The sequence below is a fragment of the Camelus ferus genome, chromosome 7 (genome assembly GCF_009834535.1).
Source record: "Camelus ferus isolate YT-003-E chromosome 7, BCGSAC_Cfer_1.0, whole genome shotgun sequence".
In the NCBI taxonomy this organism is placed as follows: domain Eukaryota; kingdom Metazoa; phylum Chordata; class Mammalia; order Artiodactyla; family Camelidae; genus Camelus; species Camelus ferus.
The window spans coordinates 9,142,583-9,164,869 of NC_045702.1; the positions used below are offsets into that span (position 1 = coordinate 9,142,583).

General features: G+C 39.5%; 1 protein-coding gene across 1 annotated transcript; it reads right to left on the reverse strand.

The window, feature by feature from the left end:
• Positions 1 to 780: 780 nt before the first annotated feature.
• Positions 781 to 16,964, reverse strand: ZC3HC1 (zinc finger C3HC-type containing 1). Its single transcript, XM_006184709.3, has 10 exons — positions 16,785 to 16,964; positions 15,189 to 15,300; positions 11,363 to 11,513; positions 10,742 to 10,825; positions 6,821 to 6,948; positions 5,659 to 5,813; positions 4,694 to 4,937; positions 4,119 to 4,331; positions 3,450 to 3,656; positions 781 to 1,244 (listed from the first exon to the last, which is right to left on the reverse strand). The coding sequence occupies exons 1-10, from the start codon at positions 16,928 to 16,930 to the stop codon at positions 1,176 to 1,178; spliced, it is 1,509 nt and encodes a 502-aa protein (XP_006184771.1). The 5' UTR covers positions 16,931 to 16,964; the 3' UTR covers positions 781 to 1,175.
• Positions 16,965 to 22,287: the final 5,323 nt, after the last annotated feature.

Sequence of the window (22,287 nt, forward strand, 5' to 3'; positions counted from 1 at the left end):
AGACTGAAGAGATTTATGCATCCTATGATCTTGAACTGGATCCCAGTTTGGACAAATCAGATGTAAAGAACATTTTTGGAACAGTTAGGAATTTTGAATATGGACTGGGTATGAGATGATATTAAGGGATTATTCATTTTTTGTTGGGTGTAGTATGTACAAAAAATGTTCTTTTTTGAGATATAAATTAAAGTTTAGCATGGTTGGAATATTATGTCTATCATGTTCTTTAACTTCAGTATAAAAGAAGTGAGTTATAAAACCAACCAACCACAGTTAGTAAAAGAAAATAAGACATTTTGGAGAAGAGCTCCTTTCGTCCCTCATGGTCACTTTCTCAGTGGGAAGTCTATTTACATGGGGCAGGTCAAGGTCAACTTCTCCACCACAAAGACCAATGCTCCCCACCAGCAGTGAAAGTGCCTTGGGGAGCCCCACTCAGTGGAGACATGCATTAGAAGGCACATGGAGAGGGGCCTCTTCTGCAGGGCCTTCCTCCCCTTGTTATAATCTCTTATTCCATTATTAGTGAAGTGAAGAGAAAATTATCAGCTTACCACTCACTGTAACAAATCAGGAGACCTCCTGGTGATATAATCAACATCATCTTGCCTCTGGCTCAGGAATACCTCTTTGATTAGAATCACAGATAAATTTAGGCTTTGCAGCCAACCTGAAAACTAAAATTTTGACTTTGTTTACTGCTCCACTACAGTTTTCTCAGTCTCTATTTCCTTTGTATCAGCCCATTAGACAAGGCGGAAAACAGTTCTCCACCTGTAAGAATCTTAACAAATATTTTATTAACACATACTGACATGTTCCTGGGATATAAAAGTTCTCAAAACACTGCCGCCACTAAAAACACTACAACTGCTCAAGTCCTGGGTCCTCCGTTGAGTTTCGCAAGGAGTCCTGGGCCCTCTATGGAGTTTTGTACCGCGCGCTCCTTTAACAGAGCCAGGCTTGCTGTACCTCTCCCTACCCGTGTGCCCGTGTGCAAACAGGCTCCCCTCAGTCAGATGCAGGTGGTGACACTCGTGCCTCTGCAAGGGCAGGGGTTCCATATGATTAAACCAGAATGGAGACAACCTTAGCATCAGCTGCTCAAAAGGGAATCCAGGCTTTATTTTTCAAAGCCACTCATTCCTCTTCTCTGCAGGGGTTCAGTACCTTCAGGATGAGCATAAGGATTCCCATTGCCGGAATATTCGGAATACCTTCCTTGATTTCTCAGAGAGACTCTGTAAGTAGAAAAGCTCATTATTAGAGATTAAATATTTTATAGAGACAAAGGATGGGTGATAGCTTTAAAGTGTGGTCTGTAAATTTCTCCCACAATGATCTAGATATGTCTAGGAGTAAGTAAAACAAGTTAGTTTTATATTGTGCCATACATAATATACACCTAAAGCCAAGAAAATCAAGAAGCTTAAGTCTACTGTGAGAGATACTGTGAATGCACTCAGAGCCTCTAAATACAGCTTATGTCCTCCCTCCAGGATTCTGTATATGCCCTCATCTTTGTATTCGAGGTTGTCACTTCTGACCCACCATTAATGCGGCATGCATTTTGCACTGATTTCTCATCTGTGATGTTGAATTGGCCCTATTCATTATTTCTTGTGAACAGGGATTCACATTTGCAGGATGCCATGCTGGTGTTAACAGTATAATCCAAGGCCGACAAATGAAACACAGTTAAATGACCCTTAAGAGTTTAAACTATGACCTTGGCCTTCTCAGCTTCATGTTTTAGCCAGTAGAGCTAATAATAGGAAGAATCTCACTGCCACTTGACCATGCCTGTGAAGTGATCTAAGATTCTGAGAAATGGTGTTACAGGGAGACAAAACAATTCCCTACAAGACCAGTGTCCTCAGTGAAGCAGAACACTCGGTTCTCTCTGCCTGAGAGCCACAGTGATGAGCATAGGGCCTCAGTGAGAGCACAAACATATCTGGCAAGATAATTGAGAAAGTTCCCTCCACTTTCTAACGTAAGATGACATTTTCACTGCTTTCTTATCCTCTCCCTGGCTGAATGTCTCAATAAAACAGTTCCAGGAGGGAAAAGGTTGAACTCTTACTCATGACTGAGGGCAATTTAGTTAACACAGTTACAAAACTAAATGATATTTAAGTTGAAAGACAGCATAAACTTTTTTCTAGCTTCAAGATCCTTTACCACAGCACCTCATTAAGCTTTGTATTTCCCAGTCACAGCAGCTGTGGGCAATGTTAAAAGGCAAGTTGCCAAAAAGGATCTTCAAAGTCCTGGAACCCAGGGCCAGTTATAAGGCCAACTTTTCCCACTCCACCCCACCCCCCCAAAAAAGACCCAAAAAACCACACACACAACTACAACAACAAAAAAAACCCTGTGGGGTTTCTTGTTAGTATGAGAGTGACAGAGGGGAGTCAATTAAAACTGCCAGTACACTATTTCATGAGGATCTACAGAGAAAGCATGTGCAAAGACAGATCTCCCCAATTTCAAAGGTGGATCAAACATTTGTCTTCAGAAAGCTTTATGTATTTTCAAGTTTTTAAACTGGAAAAATGCAGTTTTTGGGGGGGCAAAAAACTTGGAAAACCTTCATCTGCATATTAACTATAGGTATGAATGTACATTCTGGGTGTTTAGTATCACTATAGCTCCCTCCAGTGGAATCCTGTGATCCTACAAAACCATGAATCTGGGAATGCTTCTGATAAACATCTGCTGGCAAGTATTATTTTACTTTCTCCTTGGAGGGCACAGAGGTTTAAAATGATTGTATTTACACCAGGCAGGTTACATGGCAAATTTGGGGAATAAGCCAGCAAAGGAAAGAGAATCCAGTTTTCAGGATTCCTTAACACCCACCCTCCTCTCACTTCCATCCTTTCCATCGAGCAACACTTGAATTGTTTTCTCAGCTGGACTGATGGGTTTGCATTTACCCACCAGTGTTACAAGCAGCAGTGACTGATGCAAATGGCTGGCTGAGGTTTAGTGCACCAGCCTGGGGCCACGGTACATAGCAGAGTAATGTGCCCACTATGAGGAACAAAAGTGTAATCGTGGTGGCAGAGCAGTGGCCCAGACAGCTAAGTTAACTGGCCAGGCTCCAAACCCAAGTGGCAGCAACTCAGATGGAAAAAGCAGCTGTTTTGCAACACGAGGCCAGAGCAGCTGCCTATTCATCTCTGTTTCTGTACTTCTCTTCTCTGAGTCGTTTGAGTTGAGAAGACAAAGAATTTATCAGAATTTGGTGGAATGCCAAATGCTAAATTGCAGAAAGACTGAACCAGTCCCATGCCTGTTCTCCAGGATGAGACCAGACTGAGTCTACCTTGACTTATGAAAGCTAGGGGCAGGAAGGGTGCTAATTATAGGACCGGCTTCTGCTCCTCATCCCATAAACAGCAGGTGCTGCACAAGATCAGGGCTATGGCTTATCTCACCATAGAGTCGGTTTCAGCTGGCTGGTTAGACTGTTTGTGGGCCAAGAGGATGTTCAGCACTGCCTTCCAGCCCGGCTCTGCTGGGGTGCTGGCCTCTACCTCAGGTCCACCATTCTCCCTGGCTTCTTTGCCAAATGTGATATTCACCCAAGGGCACCAGTCTCTGTGCTGAGAAGTGGGGTCAAAGAAGCTTCGGGAAGATGTGTCCTAGGGAAGAGGAAGAGAAATCATTTAGGAAAGGGCAGATACTATGTAAGTTTGGGGAGGCCCTGCTGTTCATTGTCAAGTCCAGAGTCTCACAGTGCCCATGTTTCTAGTTTTATGTTCTCCTTTAAACTTTGCCTATGTATTTCCATCTCATTTTTAAAATTCTCCCACTCCTTTCATGTTAAACCATACCTTATCGGGTTTGTCTCCCCTTCTCACTGCTGTCCCCTGGGCCTGACAAATCCATTACATCTCCAGAATCCGTCTCAAAGAAACAAATAACAAAACCCCTTCATTTTTTACCCACTCTGGTCACCTAACTGTCCCATCTTTAAACTTATTCATATGGCCTCCTCACAGCCATGGCACCCGGGACGGGCTCAGCCTGCTTCTCAGTGCTGCACGGGGAGGTTGTGCCGTGCTACTGTGCTCAGGGACCTCCACATGCGCAGGCGGACTCACTGAGCTGCTGGAGGAGCAGAGGCGAGCCCGTTTGGCTCTCCGAAGAGGACTAGATGGCACTTCCAGGCCGGTGGGGTCTCCTGTTCCCATGCTTCGGGTCACTGGGCGGGTTCTGGTGGTGGGGCTAGCGGCCTCCGGCTCAGGACGGTCAACAGGACTGGAAGAGTCCCAGCTTCGAGTCCGGGAGATGATGGGACCTGGGCTCCTTTCAGCCTGAAGGAAGGGGGCAAAGGATGGAAACAGCCCCATGACATTAATGACTATGGTTAGGAGAAATATTTCTAGACACATGAGAAAGCTAAGGCTTTATAAATATAAGAATTTAGTTTCTGAACTGTCTACATAACTAAACTCTTCAAAGAATATTAGATTTCTATACCAAATAATGAATTTAGTGTCTCCATTGCAACCAGTGAATAAAACCACTCTGTAGTATTCTGATCAATGTGGTTACAGGTGAAGCTTAGCCCAAGTTAACCAACTTAAGTCAATTTCCGACTTTTCCATCGACAACCCTTTTGGCGATAATGCTCTTTTTAAAATGTCCACCCCGAACAAGCCAAGTCAGTCTATACCTGCTCTGAGCCTGGGGAAAATGTAGCATCCTGGCTGCGGGTCATCATCCTCCGAGGAGATTCAGGCACCAGTGAGAAGCGCTCTGGCCGGCCCTCAGAGCCTGGGAGTGGGGAGCTGGTCAGGCCAAAGGAGGCCTCCAGGTCGGTCATGGACGACTCAATCTGCTGGAAGCCCCAGAGCCCCACCTTCCTCATACACTGTGAACAGGTTATCAGGGAGAGCTGCATAGGTTCCAAGGAAGAACTAGGTAGGAACAGAAAAGACAGTTTTCTCAGAAGGTAACATTTCCAAGGGAATAAGCATAGTGATTTGTGAGTATGCTTCATTTCATCAGAGAAATCTCTGGAACAGTCCAGTGGACTTGGAACCACGTGCTCTCAGGGCTTGTCCTCTGATCTCAGGACCCAATTTCACTGTTCACATATTTCTTATAGAAAGATCTAGGGGCCTTAGTGTGCTCTCTACAGCAAGACTATTTTAAAGGTATATTTAATAAATTTCTCTGTCCCTTTAAAAGATTTTTCCTAGTAAATGAAAAATGTTTCTTAATCTACAAAAAAAGAGCATATTTAAAGGAAATCAAAATTGGTCTGATAGTCTTCTGTCTCAGAGGGAGTCTGTGCCAAACTGAGCAGCTGGAGTAGAAACACCAACATGGGGCCTAGAGCACTCCAGTTGGTGCTTCCTTTGGTAGTTTTTATCAATTAAACAGATTTTTCTTCCTCAAAACAGAAAAGTTTCACTATTTATAGGAACACAAATTCCCAGCTGAGAAGTGATAGTAAATGAAACAAAGTTCTGGTTTTGCTACTAATTCTTATTGTCCTCCCCTCACTCCCTCAGTTTTTCTTTGTCTCTGTTTTTCCCACAGGAAACACCATGTGATCTCCAAATGCTATCAGTGACTGATGTATATGGGTATATAATACTGTCACAGTTCATGTCCCCAGGCAAGTTGGCTGACCTACACGCCCAGCCACACACAGAGAGAATGCAGGCAGTGACGTGGACTTGGATGTCTGAGCCTAATTTGGTTGCAATTTTTCTCTCATCAGTTCGGTGATCAAGTTCATCTTCAAGCAGGTGTAGGAGAAGACCAATTCTGTCTTCTGTCAAGCACTACAAAGGAATCAAGATAAAAGACTTAAAGTTTTTACCACCATGAAAAGAATTAATAGATAATGATGTATCTAGATGGTACAAGGTAAAAATCATGAAAAAAATGACAAACATGAAGACAATTCCCTTCATTGGCGAGGACTTAATTCTAGCATAGGCTACCGTATCACACAGAAGCTTTCTGAACTGCCCTGGACCTGCTGATTGAAAAAGGTGGCAGTTTTCCTGGAACTAACACATCTTTCCTTATTACTGACTTGTTTTCAATTTACCAATTGCATATTTTCTCTGAAACCTGTAAACTTCAAACCCAAATAATGACAACAGACTACTCTTTGTATCCTGACCTGACACTGAATTTACACAACAAAAGAGCTTGCCACAGTCTTTACTTTTGTTCTAAGAATAATAAAGAACTATGACAGGGTGAAAAAAAATTGCCTTGGCAAGGAACAAGGGGACATTTATAATAGGCATCAGAGGTTAATTGTTTGGTGCTAAAATCCATAATAGCCTCTCCACTTGAAGAAGCAAAATAATAGCTTCTATTTCCTACAGTAAAGTTTGTCTTGACAGAGTGAGTACCCATAGGCTGATGAAATCAGACAGTAAATGTTCAGTTTCAAAGTACAGATGGGCCAGAGCATTTCAAAATTTGTATTTACAAAGGAGAAAGGAGTTAACAACTTCTCTAGCATTTTCTTTGGAAAATGGTATGCAATAAACCATATGAAGTCATATATCAGTATCTTCTGTTAAATAGTTTAAGTACTAAGTCAAGATAAAACTGAATTTATGTCACTTAAAAAATCATATTTAAAAGTTTAAATGGAACCAATTTACTTAAACCCTCAAGCCGTCTTTCTGGTGGAGGAGACTGGAAAAAGGTCAGTTGAGGGACAAATAAGCACATCTCATCATAGATACCCGCATCCTCTTGTCATTAAAAGAAATGTTTCATGCTGTGGCAACTGAAGGCCACTACATGCTAGCCAAGAAAAACTCACCATAGTTTTTAAGTCCTCTGGCCTCAGGGAAGGAAGTTGGAGGTCCAAGTGACAAAGGCTTTGAAAACGATCTAGAAACTCACTAACAAGAACAGCAGGCTCATCCAATGGCAACATCCCAAATCGATCTGTGGAAGAGGTAAACTGGAAGCTTATATGGGTGCAATTGTAAAAAAATTTTTAAAAAGCATGTATAGAACAATAGGGAAGATGTAAAATTGACAAGATATTTGATAATATTAAGAAATTACTGATTTTGGGAGGTAGGGCTGTGATGATTTTTTTGGTTATATTTAAAAAGCAGAGTCTCAGGAAAGGTCTTTTAGAAGCACTCAGGTCTAAGCTGAATTTAAAAAACCAAAAACAGTGTGTAAAAGTAAATCCCTAGAGGGTAGCACATTTGGGGAAATCTAAAGAATTTCACAGGGCTGGAACAAAGTATGCCTGTAGGGAGGCTAGTCGGAGATAAGGTTAAAATATAGACAGTAGCCAGACCATGACTTTATTAATGTATGTGATGGGAAACTACTGAAAGATTTTTTTAAAGGGGGAAGTGATATTATAGATAATATGCATTAGTTTAGAGACTAAAGGGTCAGTCTGGATGTAAAGAAGTAAGTTTAGCAGACATTAAAGTCAGCTAAAATAATACTCCCTGTAAGATATTAGTGAAATAAGGCTGGAGAGAAGGAGCATCAATGTTGAAAGAAGAAAAATGAACAGAGACTTACAGGATACCATCAAGCACACTGACATCTACATAACAGGAGATTCAGAAGAAAGAGAGGGAAAGGGGCAGGAAGAATATTTGAAGAAATACCAACTGAAACTTCCCAAATTTGATGAAAAATATTAATCTATACTCTAAAAGCTCAAAATCTGTGTAAACAGAGAAGGGAAGAGCGAATATACTAAACAGAATTAGAATAAGTAGGAACTGTACCAAGGATAGGAAGGCTTAATTAAATTAGCACCTGTGATGACAGTAACAGTAAAAAGGGTTCCAGTGATAGTCATACACAACAATCATGCAGAAAGAGGGCCTGACAGTAGGTTCTAAAAATGAATAAGCCGACTTTCCTAAAGGGAGAGTTAACTAGGTACACATTATCCCTCATCTCCCAGGAGATTAAAATTTTAGATGGCGCTACTAGTTATAAAGCTTCAAACATGCTACAGTGACAACAAGGATTAATTTCAAAAAAGCTGACCCCCTCCCAACAAAAGGCAGGTTGTAGAATACATACAGAACGACAACATATACAGAAAATTTTAAAACAAGTAAATAGTGTCATATATATTGCTTATAGATACACGTGAACGGTGTAGACATAGAAACCATGTAAGCAAATCATGAACACCAAATTCAGGATAGTAGTGACTGCAGGTTAGGGAAGCAGGGAATGACATCAGGAAGGATTACACAGCTGTATCTGTAATTCTGCCTGATTAACGGAGAGAAAGCAGGGTGGGCTGGTTTTGAAGTAAGGATGGCAAAACGTTAGGACTAGGTGGGGCTGGGTGGTAGATGCAGACATGTTTTCTATTATTACCTACAATTTTTTCTATACTTGAAACAAATTCAAAATTTTAGAAATTATTTAAAAAGTTAAAAATAAAATATAGACACTTTCGATACTCAAGGGCAACAAAATATTCCTCAAGAGTTTATCAAATTATTTAAAATTGTTGCAAGTAACCGAATGAATCAAAACACATCATTAATTTTAAAAGATGCATCATTTTACTAGAAAAGTCAGGTTATAAAAAACTAAAATCAATGAGAAAAATGTGTGGACTTTAAAATAATCAAGTGAGGTTTAACGATAAAAGAAAACATGTCCTGATTACCAGTGCCTCTGGTTTAACAAAACGCAGGAGAAGAAACCAGGTACCAACACCTTTCTAACCATTTTCTAATTCGGGGTTTGGTTTGATTGTTACAGCTCTAAGAAAGTACCAGTAAAAACCTATGCAGGTAAAAGAGTGAACAGAGGAGAAATTAAAACCATCATAAAAATATTTTAATATAAGTTTATGTTTTACAATTAATGTATGTGTATATTTTTTCTACTTTAAAGTATTTGACCTAATCAAATAATTAGTCCTAAAATAATAAAAATAATCCATCCTAATAAATTAGTAATTATAATTTAAAATGTTTACAGGGATTTAACTTAGTTTGTAATTTCTGATAAATGTTAGGAAAAAAATTACCTTCACAATTTCATTAGATATGCTTAATAAAGGCAAGATTTAAGTATAAATAGTCGTGGGTGTTCCTTTCTCCACACGAAAGTCTCCTGAATGTTAGAAAAGCAAATCAAGGGAAGATATAATTAGAGGTCATAGGTGAGATCTGTGTAGCAGGCAGAATGGATAGGGCTAGCTGGTGATGAATGCAAGAGCATCTAAGGTGACTTCCAGGTGCTGGGCTAGGACAACCGGAGGGGGAGGTCAAGTACCATTTACCAAGATGGAGACAACATAAGAAATGAATAAAGTTTTAAGCATAAGATGAAGAAATCAGTTTTGTATATTCTGAGTTCTAGGTACTTGCAAGACATTAAGTGGAAATGTTTAGAAGGTAGTTGAAAATATGAGTCAAGCTCGAAAGAGTGGTCTGGATAGAAGTTAGGAGTCTGCAAGTAGGTGGTAGCTGAGTTATGAACAGAATCAAGGAAGTGCAGGATATAGTAACAAGAGCTGGGAACCACCAACAGAGGCCTAAGCAGACAGAGAATCTCTGTCCTGAGTATACTGGACAGAGACAGATGCACATCCTCACAGGACTGAGTTGTGTTGCACTATACAGTGAAATAGCTAGGCCAACAGCAGGAAATCCTTGTTATACAGTCCCCTTCACTTTAAAAATTTTATTTAATTCCTTTTCTGTCGTCTCTTCATTTATCAGTAGATGGCACTCTACGATCACTTTCAATCTAGTTTTTCCTCTTGGTGGTTATTCATGGAATATTCCTGGGCATCAGTGACCCTGGAATTAGCCTGAGCTGCCTTACTGAAATAAAGAACATACCCACATGGCACAGAGTTCTGGTCAAGCATGGAATACATGGATTAACTATGCTGCTTTGTAACCATGGATCCAAAGGATTTTGCGCCTGTTCTTGGTTGAGCCCCCCAGAGGGCTCTGCTGTTGGGGCTGGTTACTCAGCAGGAACATGCCTATGAGACCAGCAAAACATAAACAAATCTCACTGGAGACTACATTTGAGGCTCTCTTGTTCTGAAGCGTTTTGTGGGCACACCAGTGGTTCGCGATTCAAGAGAGAATGCATACAGCCACAGCCCTTACACAGGAGCCTGCGCCTGGCTTCTCCAGACCCCTTGCCGTGGGGTAGTCTTTGGCTGTGATATCTTTACTTCAATACTACTGACATATTGTGCTGTTTTACTGTAATAAACTGTAGACTTGTAATCACTCTCATTTGGGGTCCTCTTTAGCAACCGAACCCTGTTTAACTGCCACTATTAGTGCCACTCATGTACCAGGAAGCCTGGGGAGAATACACAGCTGCTTGCTGTGGTGGGAAAAGCAGAGGGTTTGAAATCAGACAAAACCATAGTTATGGCTCCTCACTAGTTGGTTTTAAGATTTCTGAGTCTTAATTTCCTCACCTAAAAAAACTGGGTTGGTAATATCTACCTCCCAGGACCCCTGTGAAGATTAAACTGGATAATACGTGCATGGTTGAGCCTTTGGCATGTCAAACGCACTTAATAAAGTAATAACACAATAGGTGAGTGAATGTTAGTTCTTAAAAAGCACAAAGAGAAATGAAGAAAAAGAAACTTCAAAGACTGGATTTTCACAAACAAAAAACAAAAAACCCAGACAATATTAGAAATGCAGTGACAAAGAAGAGATGGTAAACGGGAAATCTTGGAATGTATAAGTACCTGGAGAGGGACTGTCTGGCCAGAAACAGAACTTCTCATGGGCACTACACAAGGCTTTCTTCAGCTCAGCACATCGTTCCTTATCTGAAACCCACATAGGTAGCAATGCCTTAAAAACACTATATAGATTCAAAATATGGTGGCCAAGAGTCTCTAAGAGCACAGTACTAAAAATAAAAATAACTAAGAGAATTTTAAACGATACAAAAATATCAGCAACTGCATCAACTTAGTGTTTTTCACCAAACAAGTTCTAAATCAAGATTCGAAGATCAGTAACAGAGGAGATATCACATATCATGTAAGGCAGGGCATTCCAAAGTGTGAGCCTTCATTAAAGTCCTGTGTCTCTGCCTCAGCATAGATTTCGGAATCATAAAGCAAAACACCCTGCTGTTATTTTCCCAGAATACATAAACAGGTTTACTGTAAAAGTAGCTGAGCTTTTTTAAAAAAGTAATGACTGAAGCTAATAATTAGAGTGAAGGCAATCACAAATTCACTGCTTATTTATAGAAGTACACAATCTTTGATCAAACACAAGTGACTGGTCTTTTCAGAAGAACCAGTATAGAGATCTTTTGAATATGGAGAAAAATGTAATTCGTACTTTATACTTACATCGGTCAAAATCAAAAGCTGGCTGTAAGCTGGCACAGAGAAAAGCCTGACAGCTGGAGCACTTCAGCATATCACACTCAACTGTGACCCAGCCATATTTTGCACAGACAAGTGGGGACAGCTCAGGGGGCTTACCCGCCCATTTTAAAGAGTATTCATGTTAAGAAAATCAACACTGCCAAGTACATTAAAATGAACAGGTCAGAAATCAAAACTTTATTCTTCATGTATATAGGAATAAACACATTAAATTAAGAGGAAAAGCAATATGAAAAGGGTTAACTATTTTTAACCATAGGCACATGCTTCACAGAATGACGGTCATTTGAGTAACAAGTGGAGGGAAAACAGTTGTGAACTTTTTCACTAGGAAGTCCTATGTATTTCATATGTTTAAAATTTTTAAAAAAATTATTGGTTGTGGGGTAAGGTATAGAAGCGATTCACTTTTGCTTAATGTGAAATACTAGGGATTTTAAAACACTAGGGAAAGCACTGGGATATGTGTGAGCAACAAAGAATGGTGGAAGTCAAACAAGCAGAAGTATTTTCTCTCTCATCTATGCTCTACCACTGTATCACATCTACTTTTACCTTCTGAAGAAGAAAGTCAGTAAAACTAATAATATCCATTATTCCTCCCACCTCAAAATTTGACTGCTATATACTAATGTGTGCGTGTAGTATATACTCTTTTTTTAGTATTTTATTTTAAACATTTTTAATTGAGTTATAGTCATTTTACAATGTTGTGTCAAATTCCAGTGTAGAGCACGATTTTTCAGTTATACATGAACATACATATATTCATTGTCACATTTTTTTTTTTTTTGCTGTGAGCTACCACAAGATCGTGTATATATTTCCCTGTGCTATACGGTATAATCTTGTTTATCTAGTCTACATATGCCTGTCAGTATCTACAAATTTTGAACTCCCAGTCTATCCCTTCCCACCCCCCACCCCTTGGCAACCACAAGTTTGTATTCTATGCCTATGAGTTTGTTTCTTTTTTGTATTTATGTTCTTCTTCTTTCTTTTTTTTAGAATCCACATATGAGCGATCTCTTATGGTATTTTTCTTTCTCTTTCTGGCTTACTTTACTCAGAATGACATTCTCCGGGAACATCCATGTTGCTGCAAATGGCGTTATGTTGTTGGTTTTTATGGCTGAGTAGTATTCCATTGTATAAATATACCACATCTTCATCCAGTCATCTCTGATGGACATTTAGGCTGTTTCCATGTCTTGGCTATTGTAAATAATGCTGCTATGAACATTGAGGTGCAGGTGTCTTTTAGAAGTAGGGTTCCTTCTGGATATATGCCCAGGAGTGGGATTACTGGGTCATATGGTAAGTCCATTCCTATGGAGACTGAGGAATCTCCATACTGCTTTCCACAGTGGCTGCACCAAACTGCATTCCCACCAGCAGTGTAGGAGGGTTCCCTTTTCTCCACAGCCTCTCCTATATGCTTTAAATAGACCAAGAACATCAAGGTCATCCACGAATGTGTGCTTGGGAAAATGTCCTAAAACATTTACTGATCTCTAATGTTCAACACTCAGCTTTTTCTTTTATCTATAGAGCTCTTGTTTTACAGAGCACAGGGGAAAAATAAGATAAAACACGAACGAAGATCAAGGAAATTTCTATATTTTTATAAGGGATAATGGGATTTTGAAAACATTCCAACATCAGCAGAAGGAGACTGAAGGCTAGAAACAGAATTTAGATGTAAATGTTAAAGGAGCTGGGATTGTTAGAATAAAAGTAACAGAATCACTTAACTAGCTTAAGTTAAATATCCAAAGTGGCAATCAATTTATACCTATAGGAACAACAACAACAACAACAACAACAAAAACACAAAAGGAAATAGTTCTAAATGCTGTATCAATGTCAGGAATTAATCCAAGGAACAGCAGTAGAAGGATGGTTAAAATACCTTCCCCTTCCTGAGCAATTCTGTCCTAAAGCCATCATGTGGTGAGTAAGGCAGAGGACAGAAACAGGAGGGTGGGGAGAGGCAGCTCAGTGCTGGGAATCAAAACCCAAGTTGGGTGAAGAGGGAGTCCACACAGGGGTGGGCCCACTTTGGGGTGCTGGAGCCAAGTTGGGTAAAAAGAGCATCTAATGGGGCTTCCACTCACCAAATCAGGGACAACTGGAGTGTCAAAATTTATGTAACAGTAATGGATTATAACCCAATGAATAAAAAAGGAAATCATAAGCCTATGCTGCTACAAATAAGTTCAAAAAAAGTTTGATGAGGAACGGGATCATAGTTTCATAGCAGCCCCCACTAAAAGCTTAATTACCAAGGAGGAAAGAGTTACTTCACAGTGGAAAAGACTGACAGATACTCCCTTAATCAGTTGATCAAAATGATCATCCCTGGTAATGGGATAGATCAGAATCATGTGCCACCTGACAGGATGCAATGAGAACACAGTATCACTTCTATGATGCTCCTGCATAACCTGAATCTAATCATAATGAAACATCAGACAAGTACACACACATATTCTACACAATAACTGGCCTATAATCTTTAAAAGTATCAAGGTCATGAAATTGAAGGAAAAAATTGAGCATTCTCAACTGAATCCTTTTGTTGTAAAGAATATTAGGACAAGTGACGAAATGATTATGGTCTGAGGGTTAGATGGTAGTAATTTATTATGCGAACTTCCTAGTTTTGATGGTTTAATTGTGGTTATGTAAGACAAAGTCCTTGTTTGTGGGAAATATTTGGGGGTAATGAGGTATTACTTTGGCAATTTACTTTTGCGTACTCAGAAAGAAGTTTTTTTGTAACCTTTCTCTAAGTCTATAATTATTAAAAAAAAAAAAAAAACCCCAAAACCCAAACACTCCAGTGAATAGAAAATGGCAAAAGTGATGTGATGTCACTTGAGATTAGGTTACAAAAAGAATCTAGCTACTATCTTGCTCTCTCTTGCTTGCTCACTCTGACAGAAGCCCACTGCCATGAGGTAAACTGCCCCCGTGGAGAGGCCCACATAGCAAGCAACATAGGGAGGTCTCCAGCCAATAGCCAGGATAGAAATGAAACCTTCAATCCAACAGCCACGAGGAAATTCATCCGGCCAGCAACCACATGAGTGAGCTTGGAAGTGGATCCTTTCCTAGTCTAGCCCTGAGATGACTGCAGCCCTAGCCAACATCTTGATTACATCTGAGAGAGACCCTGAGCCAGGACTCAGCCAAGCTGCGCCTGGATTCCTGATCCACAGAGATGTGAGATAATAAGTCCTTGTGGGTTTAAGCCACTAAGTTTTAGGGTAATTTGTTATGCAACTACAGATAACTAACATAGAGAGGAAAATCTTCAAAGAGACAGGAAGTGTCATATCGCCTCAAAAAACATTAGGTTTGGGTGCCAAGAGCCTTCTGCTATAATCCTGGCTCTGCCATCTGCTAGCAGGTTGACCCCAGGTAAGTCACATCACCTACCTGAAACTGTTTCCTCTTCTGTAAAATGAGAATAACAATACCTATTTCTGTAGGTTTAAGGTGAAGATCAAGTGTGATAATATATGTGAAGGCACATTATCAAAATGTTAGTTATTATTCTTTCTTCTCTCAGGCTTTTAGTTTTTTCTTTAAAAAGGAAAATGTTAGATTTCAAATGTCCCTTTTGGGATAACATTTTATAATGCTAATATTCCTTAAAAAATGTCTTACCCAAGTTTAATTCTAAGAATTAAAATATCAGAGTAAGGGGTGTTATTCCTGGGAGAAGAACAATTCCAGAAGCAGGCAGAAAGTGCAATTCACATGAACTAAAAAAGGATATAGAAAATGTTTCCACTCTGCTGAAGAAGGCTTCTTTGCTTGTAGATTCCAATGGAGGGTCTTCTGCCTGGGGTGATCCATTAACTGACTGGAATGTGGCAGATGTGTCCTTCCTAAAATAAAGTGGAGAACTGTTGGTAATCCTTTCACGGCATTACTCTGCCTAAACATTTTCTATCTAGCTTCTCTGCACACCACATTGGATTTTAACCTTCCTAAAATTCATTTCAGTCATGTCATTTCTCTGCTTAACATTTTCAATGGTTTCAAAATACTTACTAAATAGAATCCAAATTCTTTCGTCTGGCATCCAAATCTCTTCACAGGTTGGTCAAATCTAAGTTTCAAGCAATTCCTACCTTCACCAAGCTCGACTAATCCTATACAGGCAAACTGTTCTTCCACCTCACTTACTGTTCTCCAACAGTATTTTGCACAACTTCAGTAAACACAAAATAAGACTCAGGCTTCTGTGCATTATACAATTTGAACCACCTTAGAAATTCAACACTTTTAACAGCAAAAAACAATTTTGATATTTCTACCTGAATTGACCCTTGATCCCACTCCTCCTCCAAAAGAACTAATTCGAAAATTTAAATCAAAGTAAAAGACCTGTAGGATATTTCATGAAAAAAATCCAGGGAGGAGAAAAACCCCAGCAAAACAATTCTTTTATTTTCCATGAAAGGCATTTCAACAGCTCCTGAGAAGGGATAGAGGAAGGAACTGCTGAAGACAAAAGTAATTTAACTAAAATTAGAATTACACCAACAATATAACTCAAAAGAAGTTAATTTATTCTAAGAATCCTTTTAAGAGTCAGAGAGAGCCTGAAGGAGATGTGCTTCTTGGAAAAAAATTCAGAGGATTTTTTTTGGGTGGAAAAAAAATGACATTAACTTTAGTAACCCCTAACTGAAATGGAGCATTGCCTTCCATTATGAACAAAGGTAATCTAAAAAGCCATAGTAACATCAGCAGTACCTGTAAATTTGTCACCAGTGGAAATTACAAGTATTTTGTCACCACATTATGGTTGTTGCACTTGTTTCGAAATACCATTTATGTTCATTACTACTTCAAAATTATGGTAGATAATAGGTATAATACTAGATATTATTTAACTCTTTAATCTTTGAGGTTTTACCGTATAACTCTTTTTCTTTTACTATCTTAGTAACTGCATTCCAACGTAATTTGTTTCCTTTATAATCCTATGTAATTTACTTTATGCATTTAAAAAATATAATTATAAGAAGGTGTTCATAAGTTTTACCTGGCTGCTAAAGGTTTTTAGGGCTCAAAAAAGGTTAGGAATCCCAACTAAGTTAGGTGCGCATACTCAGCGGTCCCTTTTTTTCCTTCCCCGCAAAAACCCATCTTGTGGCAAAATTCCGCCTGCGGTGCGGAATTCAGTACCTCCCGAGTAGGACATTAAAGTCAACTAAGTAGTAACCCCAGTCTCTTTGAGATCCCGAAACGAAAGTTATCCCCACGACCCAAGTTACAGACCCCAGGGTATCCCCTCTGGCCCGCGTTCCCCAAACCCTGTCCAACTGCCGTCGCCAGACCCATGGTGGACTCGCAGACTCACGTCTCGGCGCCTCCCTCTTCTGGGGCAATCCCCTCATCTATTAGCTGCCGGACTTTCTGGGGAGTCCCTTCGGGGGAGCGAACAACCGCACTCCAATTCTTTTCAACCCCCGCGGCAAACGCCGGCCCCTCACTGGGCGCCGCCATCTTGGTCCATCGCCGAGTTGCTTCCCGCGGGTGTGAAGACTCAGGAACTTCCGTTCTGGGTGTTTAAGATCCTCCCCTGGAGGCGGCCTCCAGCGCGTTTGCCCACGCGACCTGCCGAGTCTGACTGCGGGGCTCAGCCTTTCTTGGCCATCTTAGAAACTCTCATTTTAGAAAGAGGTAAACCATCACGGCAGGGCTCTGGTTAGATACCTAGATTAGTCATTTCCTTTATGCATGAGCATATTTGGGTTAATAAGGGGTTTTTAGAGCGCTGTCTCCGAATTCAAGCAGGGGTGAGGGGCCCCATTTAGTCTTAAAGTAATTAACTCATAAGGCCCTCCTAAGTTATAGCTTTTTAAATGTGAGGAAATGCTGACCGTCACTTGAGAGTAAATAGATTAGAACCCTTCTTAGAAGCCCCATTACAGATGGGTTTAGAAGTCCCTGGTATTTGACATTATCAAACACTCCCTCCCTGCTTTGTCCAAAAAATATTTATTGAGGGTATCCTACTGACGCTGCCCTCGACGCTGGCAATGACAGCAGTGAACAAAGGAGACATAGTTTTTAGTAGAATTAGACGTTAAAAAAAAAAAAAGTTTTCCTGCAGTTTTGAACTTATAAGTGCTCCAAAGAAGTACCAAGGGTATAAAAAGAAGGACCTAATTCAGTCTGCACATTCTCCTGAGAGTATCAGTGCTGGAGCTAAAATAGATGAGATTGTGGGAAAGAGATCTGCACAGAATTTCCCAGCAGCCCAGACTGGAAGGAGTTTGTCTCATAAAATCAACAAAGATGACTGATGTCACTGAGCAATGGGCAAAGATGAAAGTAGGACCATCCCGACCCTTCAGCTCACTCTGTGTGGGCTCCTAACTCCAATAATATACTCACCCACCAGGACCTTCAGCTTGCTGATTCAAGCCTTTACATTGTCCCTCACTCCACTACCTGCCATATTTCTTCTCTCCTTAGCCAGCTTAAGTTCATTGCCAATCATTATCATCATTCTTTTGCAAAATTTGAATAGGGACTGAGAATTAGTTAATATTAAAGAGTTATTGCTAGTTTTGTTATTCGTGATAATGGCATTGTGATTATGATTTTTAAAAAGTCCTTACTTATAAGAGTTACATCTTGAGGTATTTATGGGTGAACTAGTATGATGTCTGGGAGTTGCTTTAAAATTCTGAGGGTGGGGATGGGGGAATTGCTCAATGGTAGAGCACATGCTTAGCATACAGAAATTAAAAATCCGAAGGAGGAGAAAATGTGAGGAGGAATAGATGAAAAAAGATCGCAAAATGTTTTTAATTGTTGGGTTTAGGTGACAGACTCACAGGGGCTTATTATATTATTCTTTCCATGATTATGTTTGATAATGTTATAATGAAAATCAAAATAAATAAGCTAAAAATTATACATTCTCTTGAATGTATTCTCAGTTTCCTTGAACCTTTCTTGCTTTGTAGTACTCATTTGGCAAAACCTCGATCACAATTGAGTTCAAACTTTTCACCTCTCTGCTCCTGCACTCTTTCAGCTGAATATGGTGAAAGAAAAATGCACACATGCTGATTTGTCTCTCTTTATATTGTTGACCTCAAGTAAGCCATTAATTCTGCCCAGTAATCATATTACATTTCCCTAGTCTACCTCCTCTCCTACTTGCATAGATGACTATTTCATAATCTTTCTCCCAAACCTTCAGTGCCTCTTTGAATCCATCCTCCCTGTCTGCTGATGTCTTTGTTTCCTATTTCGCTTAAGTAGTGAAAGCAATCAGAAGAGAATGTCCACAAATTTCCACCACCACGTCTACCCACCAGCATATAGAGTACTGAGAATTTTTTGTTTCTACATTCCCATGGTAATAGCCAGAAATCAGAGCCAGTTTTTTTAATTGAATTATAGTTGATTTACAACATTATGTTAGTTTCTGGTGTACAGCATAATGATTCAGTTCTACATTTATATTTATACATATTCTTTTTCATTATAGGTCATTATAAGTTACTGAGTACAGTTCCCTGTGCTATACAATAGGACTTTATTGTTTACAGAGCCAGTTTTAAGTTCAGTCAATGGATAACTCACCCCAGTAAACATACTTTTGCAAGCTCAAAGACAACTTATTGATTCTGAAAATCAGCCGATTACAGACTCACTTCAATACACACACCTCTGAGTGCCAACCAATCCACAATAGTCTCCCCCAAGTTATCGCTTCTACAGATGGTGTCAACATACTTAGACCTCTGAAAGTTCATCAATCTCTGAACTCCCCGCTGTCTCAGAATCTAATATAAGATTAGCAGTTTGGTCTGCTCTAAGCCTGTGCTTGACAAGCATAACTCTCACTACCTACAGTGAGCAATAAGCTCAGCTTTGTCTTTTTATTTCATACATTGAGTGGTTGTCTTATCCTCTGATAGTGCTTTACCTTTCCTCCTTTTACTGTGGATCAGTGCTTCTCAAATGGGTGCAGTTTTGCCTCCCAGGGGACACTTGACAATTGCTGGAGACATTTTTGGTTGTTACAAAGGGGGTGATAAGTAGAGGCCAGTGTTGCAGCTAAACATCTTACAATGCACAGTGCAGCCTCCTCACAACAAAGAATTATCCCACCAAAAATGTCAAAAGTGCAGAGATTGAGAAAACCTGCTGTAGCCTGTGCTCCTATCTAAGGCCACCCTTGTATACTTGACCTAATCCCCTCTTGGCCACTCCTGTAGGGTCCCCGGGGCCTCCCTTGAGACTGCACCACAGTCCAGCCCCTCCCTCTGCCAAATCCTGCTTCCTTCCCCTCCCTCAAGCCTTATATCACAGTAGTTGCCCTTTCAGGGTCAGCTTATCCAATTTGTTTTTTCCTGGGAAGCAGGCAGCTCTACTGATGGCTCCAGCTCTCAGACTGTCTTTATTGTGGTTTTTTTTTGAGGTGAGAATATGCAAAAAAATGTATGTGGATGAGCTTTTTTTTTTTTTAACATTTTTTATTGAGTTATAGTCATTTTACAATGTTGTGTCAAATTCCAGTGTAGAGCACGATTTTTCAGTTATACATGAACATACATATATTCATTGTCATGTTTTTTTTGCTGTGAGCTACCACAAGATCTTGTATATATTTCCCTGTGCTATACAGTATAATCTTTTTTATCTATTCTACATATGCCTGTCAGTATCTACAAATTTTGAACTCCCAGTGTATCCCTTCCCACCTCCCTCCCCCTTAGCAACCACAAGTTTGTGTTCTATGTCTATGAGTCTGTTTCTGTTTGTATTTATGTTCTTTTTTTTTTTTTTTTTTAGATTCCACATATGAACGATCTCTTATGGTATTTTTCTTTCTCTTTCTGGCTTACTTTACTTAGAATGACATTCTCCAGGGACATCCATGTTGCTGCAAATGGCGTTATGTTGTCAGTTTTTATGGCTGAATAGTATTCCATTGTATAAATATACCACATCTTCTTTATCCAGTCATCTGTTGATGGACATTTAGGCTGTTTCCATGTCTTGGCTATTGTAAATAGTGCTGCTATGAACATTGGGGTGCAGGTGTCTTTTTGAAGTAGGGTTCCTTCTGGATGTATGCCCAGGAGTGGGATTACTGGATCATATGTTAAGTCTATTCCTATGGAGATTGAGGAATCTCCATACTGTTTTCCACAGTGGCTGCACCAAACTGCATTCCCACCAGCAGTGTAGGAAGCTTCCCTTTTCTCCACAGCCTGTGGGTGAGCTTTTTATGCTCTGTACAACTTCTCCTTTTAAGAATAAGTCAAAAAAAAGAGCAAGTCAAATATACTATGTTTGCTAGTATTGTTCATTCATGAAGTTCATTGTTCATTCATTCAAAATGTATCAAGCAGCAAAATTTATATTTTTAGTGAAAATTTAGTTTCTGTAAAACATGACACTTAATAGGTTTTGAAGTGAGCACACATTTATCAAACATTTTGATTTCTTATGCGCTACTTTCTATTGATATATAACTTACTTACATAACATAAAATTCACCCTTTAATGAAGTGTATACATCAGTGGTTTTTAGTATATTCACAGGGTTGTGCAACCATCACCACTATCTGATTCCAGAACATTTCATCACTCCAAAAAGAAACCCCGTCATACCCATTTAGCAGTTACCCTCCATTCCTCCCCTCCCCCAGCCCCTGGCAACCACTAATCTTTTAGTCACTATGGATTTGCCTGTTGTGGACATTTCATATACATGGAGTCATTCAATATATGGCTTTCTGCGTCTGGCTTCTTTCACTGAGCATAATGTTTTCAAGGTTCATCTATGTTGTAGCATGTATTAGTACTTTATTCTTTTTTATGGCTGAATAATATTGCATTGTATGGATATATCATATTTTGTTTATCTAGTCATCTGGTGGACATTTGGGTTGTTTACACTTTGGAGCTATTGTGAATAATGCTGCTATGAATGTTTTGTGTGCAAGTTTTTTTTGTGTAGACATATGTTTTCAATTCTCTTACATATAAGTCAAAGAGTAACATTTCTGGGTCAGGTGGTAACTTTATGTTTAACTCTCAAACTATTTTACAACACTCTCAAACTATTTTCCCAAGTGGCTGTACCATTTTACAATCCCATTAGCAATGTATGAGGGTTCTAATCTCTCTGCATCCTTGCTTACATTTATTATTGCCTATCTTTCTGATTCTATCTATCCTAGGGAATGCGAAGTGGTATCTCAGGTGGCTTTGATTTGCATTTCCCTCATGACTAATGATGTTGAACATCTTTTCATGTGCTTATTGGCCATCTGTATACCTCCTTTGGAGAAATGTTTGTTCAAATCCTTTACCCATTTTTTTTAATTGGGTTGTCTTTATTGCTGGGTTTTAGGAGTTCTTTATATATTCTTGATATTAAGCCCTTATCAAACGTATGTTTTGCAAATATTTTCTCCTATTTTGTAGGTTGTCTTTTCACTTTCCTGATAACATCCTTTGATGCATACAAGTTTTTAATTTTGATGAAATCCAATTTATCTGCTTTTTCTTTTGCTGCTCATGCTTTTGGTGTCATATCTGAGGACCTATTGCCAAATCCAAGCTCATGAAGATTCACCTCTATGTTTTCCTCTAATAGTTTATGGTTTCAGCACTTATATGTGGGCCATTGATTCATTTAAGATTAATTTTTTATGGATGATGTGAGTTAGGGGTCTAGCTTGATTCTTTTGCACGTGGAAATCCAGTTACTGCAGCACCATTTGTTGAAATGATTGTTATTTCCCCATTTAATGTACTTGACACACTTATCAAAAGTTCATTGGCCATGAATGTGTAGGTCCCTATGTATTTTTAAAGAGGTATGT

Coding starts and splice junctions, on each gene's coding strand:
- ZC3HC1 (XM_006184709.3), bottom strand. CDS start 16,930: ATGGCGGCGCCCAGTGAGGGGCCGGCGTTTGCCGCGGGGGTTGAAAAG. Junction 5,814..6,820: donor CAGAGGACTTAAAAACTATG/GTGAGTTTTTCT, acceptor ATTCCTTTGTAG/TGCTTGACAGAAGACAGAAT. Junction 4,938..5,658: donor GTGTGTGGCTGGGCGTGTAG/GTCAGCCAACTT, acceptor GTTCCTACCTAG/TTCTTCCTTGGAACCTATGC.